General features: G+C 47.1%; 1 protein-coding gene across 1 annotated transcript; it reads right to left on the bottom strand.

Moving 5' to 3' along the window:
• Positions 1-298: 298 nt before the first annotated feature.
• Positions 299-5307, bottom strand: LOC148015664 (uncharacterized). Its single transcript, XM_087665515.1, has 5 exons — positions 4973-5307; positions 3744-4334; positions 2871-3369; positions 2678-2755; positions 299-2462 (listed from the first exon to the last, which is right to left on the bottom strand). The coding sequence occupies exons 1-5, from the start codon at positions 4975-4977 to the stop codon at positions 2409-2411; spliced, it is 1227 nt and encodes a 408-aa protein (XP_087521641.1). The 5' UTR covers positions 4978-5307; the 3' UTR covers positions 299-2408.
• Between the last annotated feature and the right edge of the window lie 444 nt (positions 5308-5751).

The raw sequence follows: 5751 nt of genomic DNA, 5'->3' as shown, positions 1-5751 counted from the left end.
AAGAACCCTTTTAAAAGCACTCATATTTTGACGAGTTTACCATTGGTATTACTAGAAACTCAAATGCCTAGTTTATGGGTTTTAGTCCAAATTGAAAAAAAAAATCTATTTTTAAATATTCTCTCTACCTTTTGCAGTCCACATTTCCAAACCATTCCAAGACTTAAAACCTACGGAACCCTAAAATGAATTTGAACAACACAAAAACAATATCACAATCTGAATTTGGATCTTATTATATACAAGACATACCGATTTTGAGATTTTAGTTTACACATACACTGCACAAATGTCATCTTGCCGATTGAAATCATTCTCTTTTCTGGCTCATACTCCCAAGGTAGCTCAAGGTAGTAAAGGTAGTAATCGTCTCTACATGCAAGTCGAACCTAAAGATGAAAGGCTCAAAGTTTCTACCAAAAGTGCCTAAGTGGGTCATACCGGTGGGAGTGTGAATTATTGCTATTCTAACCATGTGTGCGTGTGTTGTGTGGATGTCTCTCTCTAGAGATGTAGAGATGTACCTCTCTGTGTGTGTGTGTGTGTGTGTGTGTGTGTGTGTTGCAAGTCTTTCGTGAGGGAGCGGGGAGGCAGGTGGCAGGGGTCAGGGGGAGCAAGGTAGAACCAATCGATGAAAACTGTCTGTAGAAAGACTTTAACTGAATACCAGAGATGAATAAGGGAAAACTTTGCTATAAGCAAAGATCGATCCAAGGTCAACACGTCAGAGCGATTGTCCAAGGCACGGATTTGCTGTGCAGCACAGCCTCCATGAACCTTGTTATGAGAGTGGTTTTTACCCCGCTACACAGAAAACGGACTACATGAAAAGTGCGGGAATTGCTTGTAAACGTCGTAAAACATACACGCCGCCTTATCTCCGTCCCCTTTTTTTTCCCTTAATTTTTATTTTTCCAAACGTCCGGCGTGAGAACACCGCTTTCTAGCGATTAGTCCTTTCCACCAGAACTGTACACATGCCGTTTGTGCCTCTCCTCTCGCGTTGAACTTGATTCGAACGTCTACTAGTATGATGTCGCCGCAGCAAATTCTTATGGAAAAATGTCAGAAAATTTTAGCTCCATGCGTCCATTTTGGCTTTGCTTCCTCCGCAAGCCCGCAAATCGGGCCCGATGAGAAGTCGCAACTCGGGACATCCGGAAAAGGAAATACCACCAAGAAAATGAAGAAAAGTCCCCTCACCTCCAAGTAATAATGTACACTACCAGAAGGAAAAAACACCACCCAACATCAAACGGACCAAAAACGAGGATCATCAACAGAGTAGCCTCCTCCCATCGATACTGTTACAATACAGGGACTTCTGCTCCCATCGATAGGTGTAGGTACAGTACAGGTGCTTCCTGCTTGCTGCACATGGGCGTGAGCCGAGGCCGTAGCCACGCTTGGTAATGACAAGGTAATGGTAATGTAAATGGAAGAAACACAAGGCTTCGTTCGTTTGATACTTGAAAAAGCAGCCGGGCAAATGCATACTGCTCAATTATCAAAGTACGTCTGGCTCTCATCTCAGTCAGCTCCAGAGCCTGCTGTCAAACAAGTGAAAGGTCCCAGACTCAGTCACTCGATCTTCCCAGAAGGTAGGAGAGCCTTACCTTCACAAGTTTATAACAATCCCATCGGCGTTCTCGCCTGCCCATCAGTCTCGCTTTCCTTCTGTGACCGGCAATCGAGAATCCAGTCGCGCTTATGTAGGAATACTACATCCCAAACCATCACTTGTTTACATGGAATTACAACAGTGATCCTTTTGAAAGAGAGACTAGAACCCGACAAATCTTGTTCGCACCACAAGTTTATCTTAAGAGTGCGGAATCCGGATATTGAAGAAGATGGAGACAGTAAGAAACCACAGGAGTTGAAATACTAGAAAGTTTGATCTTTACAAGAATCTGAAGCAACGAGAAGGTATGCTCCCAAAACTGTGTAGGAGAATGGGGCCTGCTTTATAGCTATAGTGGCTGGGACATAGACAGTTCCCACTTTGCCACAGAGGCCTGCTCCCCAGACAATGAAGAAATACATTAGAGCGTTTGCCTCAAAAACCTTTAAGAGCATCTTGTGCCTGCTCTAATGGACTGAACCGTATAAAAGCAAGCTCACTCCCTCGTGTACCTTGCGGCACGCATATATACTCGATAACGGGAGAGGCAGGAGCAGCTTACAGTTGACAGGTCACGAAATTGCGTGTGCCTGTTGAAGAGTAAAATAACAAATTTAAAATCTTTTGAACACCCTAGGGGTGTCTAGGAGCTTTACAGGGAAATAAAGCTGCGAACATGGCCTCGGAGAAGGAAAAAATGGTAGCCACCATAGGCCAGCCGCTGTATGGAACTCGTCGTTACAAAAGGTTAACTTCCAGTTTGATCGCTCTAGGAACATGTATGCTACTCTGAATCAGACTCCACACTCTCCATGGCCTTGAGGCCGCCAGGCTTATGCTGCAACAAGAAAGAGGCCCGTTAGAACAGGGATCGATGTAGATGAAGAGACGATGCGATCTCGTGAGAATGCTTTAGAATGATGTCCAATTTCTTCCTAATTCAAACAACGAGCTACAGCTCTGCGTACCAGGAGGATTAAATTCAAGTGTTAACTAACAGATCTAATTATACAATGGAGAAAGAAGGGAGATTTGCCTGCAAACACTCATTACCTTTTTTGAGCATTTCTTCTCTCTAACATCGTACCGACCGCGTGAAAGATCGGTGAGCCAATTTCCTGGTGTGATATACTGCAAGGTACCGAGTAAAAATTTCAGAAAATTAACAACGTTACGAGGTGCATGCAAAAACCAAACAGTGCAAAAAACAGAACCGAAACCGAAAGGGAAAGTGGCAGGAGTTTACGTGTAGGGTTTTCTCGACCGCTTTTGGGCGCTTCTTAGGGCGCTGGGGAAGCTTAGAGCCCTTGATGGCCAGGAAATCCTCCTCTTTCTCCTTCCGAGAGAGAGTGATGAGGATCCGGGGCCATTCCAAGGCATCCATGTCTACTCTAACTTGCTGCTGCGGATGCTTGGTGGTAGAGGGAGCGTGAGTGGCCTCCGAGGAGGAAGCCATCACAGCGCCACTCCCATTATTGTTGTGGTGGTTGGTGGCCACCGTGTTGTGGTTGTAACCACTGTTCCCGGCCGTCGTCGCCTCCGCATCGTGGCTTCTGGCCCGACTGGCGGCGGCAAGCGACGCGCCCTGATCCGCCTTCTGAGGGGACGCCCTATCTCGTTCCCTGTCTCTTTCAAGGCGGCCCCCGTTTGCAGTGGCCTGTCTCGATCCGCTTTCCGCCGCAGGCGAGCACACAGTGCTATTTGCACGCGCAACACCATTAGCGCCAGAATTGATTGGCCCGTTCCTGCATAACCACAGCCAAACCAGTAAGTCTTTCTGAGGACCTTAACCAAAAAAAACTCAACAAAAGAACATCGCTCCCAAAGATGTGAAGGGAAAATCAAATAAGGCCCGCGACAGAGCCAAAAAAGCCTCCGATGGCTTGCAAACCCTAATCTCTCTCTCTCTCTCTCTCTCTCTCTCTCTCTCTCTCTCTCTCTCTCTCTCTCTCTCTCTCTCTCTCTCTCTCTCTCTCTCTCTCTCTCTCTCTCTCTCTCTCTCTCTCTCTCTCTCTCTCTCTCTCTCTCAGAGCAAAGCAATCACTAAGAAGCATAAGCAAGAAACTCCTCAACAGCAACCACAGGCGTACATTAAGAAACGATGCAACATCAGATTTACCTCAGTGACGTGACTTCCTTGCCATGAGGCTTGGTCCCTATGCTGGCCGCAACTTTCATGGTGCTTTGCCCTCTGACCTTAGCGGCACCATTCGCCTGGACGGACGGCGGCTGTTGCTGCTCCTTCTCCCCAAGCACCGCTTTAGCCGCCGATTCATCCCCCGCGGTTGCATGCTTGGACTGCTCGAATCGACTGCACCTTGACCTCTTCCTGTGTCCCCATTGCGGCAGCACTGCTTCATCGGATGAAAGTTTACGCTTCGGCTGCGCTGGACGCTCGCTCTCCACGGGACCCTTGGACTTATGCAGACTCAGATGATCCACCAGATCGTTGCTATGGTGATTGTGATGCTGCTGATTCAGATTATTCCTGCTGCCGCTGCTGCTACTGTTGTGTATTGTGCTTCCTCCTTTCAAGCGACTTGCGCCTCCAGACATGTTGCCGACGGGTTTCGGTCCTAAATAGTTAGGATATCCGCCGCTCAACCTCTTACGATTATCATTGCTCTCCTCTCTTCCCGTTACCTTCAAGCTAACTTTCTTCTTCTCAATCGGAGGAGAGCACAGCGTTCCGCCGCCGCCGCCTTGGTCCCTGAGTGGAAACAAATAAAACGCTTAGGATAAGCAAGTCTATCCCTCCTCCCAACCTATCCCTCCCCCGAAAACAGACACAAACAGACCGTTCCAAAACGTATGCAAAGAAGCTAACCCAGACCCCACTCTTATAGGAACTCTACAAATTCGTCCGAATCCTTCTATTTATCATACGTGCTACAATTTGTTACGTACTCATTCATAGCTTTGTGATCTGTATAAACAAGATTCACACGAATGAAGCAGTTATGCCTACAAAAACATTTTGACGCAACAAGTCCCTGGTAGTAATTAAGAGACAGATTATCAACAGCTATCAAGCAATAGCCTGCAAACTTCTGTTGCAGATTAACAGATGAAACGCGGAAAGCTTGAAGCTTTTTGAGCCCATCAGTTTAGTTAGGCAACAAGAACAAGAACGCTGAGCAGAATTGGCGAGCCTTGCTTGCCACAGACACATATGCATCTGATGTAACTCTACATGCAATGCCAGACGACACAGGAAAGAGGCACAAGGCGCGCGATTCAAGCACAAACGACCAAACACAGAAAAGAAAAAATACCTAGACCAACATTAGTAAAACAGAGACGCAAGGGATCAAAAAATGAGGCCGCACGAAGAAGAGAAGAACGTACCTCATCTCAGGCGAAGAGGAATGGGAGAAGAAGGAAACGGGAGGAAGATGGGAGAGAAGAAAGGAAGGCGCGTGAGAGAGGAGTAGAGGTGCTTCTTCTGCGGAGAAAGGAGCGGATATGGAAAGGGTGCATCAAGGATCGATGCAAGGAAGGGCGATGAATGCAAGGTGGGGGAAAGTGAGGGAAGTGTAGGCTAGCGCCTGCTCGCGACGATGGTGATGAGTAGGAGAGTGGAGGCTAGGGAGGGAGGGACGGAGGGAGGGAGGGCTTAATACTGTGTGCAGTTGCTTCTTCTGATGAAGAGACAAGGATGATGGTGGTGGTGGTGGTGGTAAAAGAAAAGCAGGTAATGGGATTTTCCAATTAATAAATTCAGGGGATTAAGTTTAATTAATCTCGTTTAGGGAGTCGGAAGATGAAGAGAAACGTTCCCTTCACACTCTCACACCCCCTCTTTAGTCGCGAAATGTTCCTTCACACACAATCTCGCGCGTCTGTGTGTGTGTGTGTGTGTGTGTGTGTTTCTTTTCTCCTTTTTTTCGATGTTGGTATTGGGCTAAGGCGCTAAGGCTCTTCAAACTGCAGGCCTCCAGAAAATTTGTTGCACTCTGCCCTAGCCCAAAGCTGGTCGCCCTTTGTTGCTGTCGTTCAAACTTAGGGGCCATTTACATTCTCCCCACTTTGCCCTAGGGTGCTAAGTGCATTGGAGATATTTACATGAAGCAACCCCTTCGTCTCTAATTCAAAGAAGATAAAAAGCCCTCCGGATTTTTCATTTT

Source organism: Lygodium microphyllum, chromosome 24 (genome assembly GCF_053477565.2).
Source record: "Lygodium microphyllum isolate KBCC chromosome 24, Lygodium_microphyllum_v1.1.10, whole genome shotgun sequence".
Lineage (NCBI taxonomy): Eukaryota > Viridiplantae > Streptophyta > Polypodiopsida > Schizaeales > Lygodiaceae > Lygodium > Lygodium microphyllum.
Note: the sequence above shows the minus strand (reverse complement) of the source record. Positions and strands in the feature narration are given on the sequence as shown.

Excerpts from the sequence above, each read along its gene's own strand:
- LOC148015664 (XM_087665515.1), bottom strand. Across the intron at positions 3,370-3,743 it reads AAGGAAGTCACGTCACTGAG|GAACGGGCCAATCAATTCTG; the intron begins GTAAATCTGATG and ends GTGGTTATGCAG. Across the intron at positions 2,756-2,870 it reads CGGTCGAGAAAACCCTACAC|TATATCACACCAGGAAATTG; the intron begins GTAAACTCCTGC and ends GGTACCTTGCAG.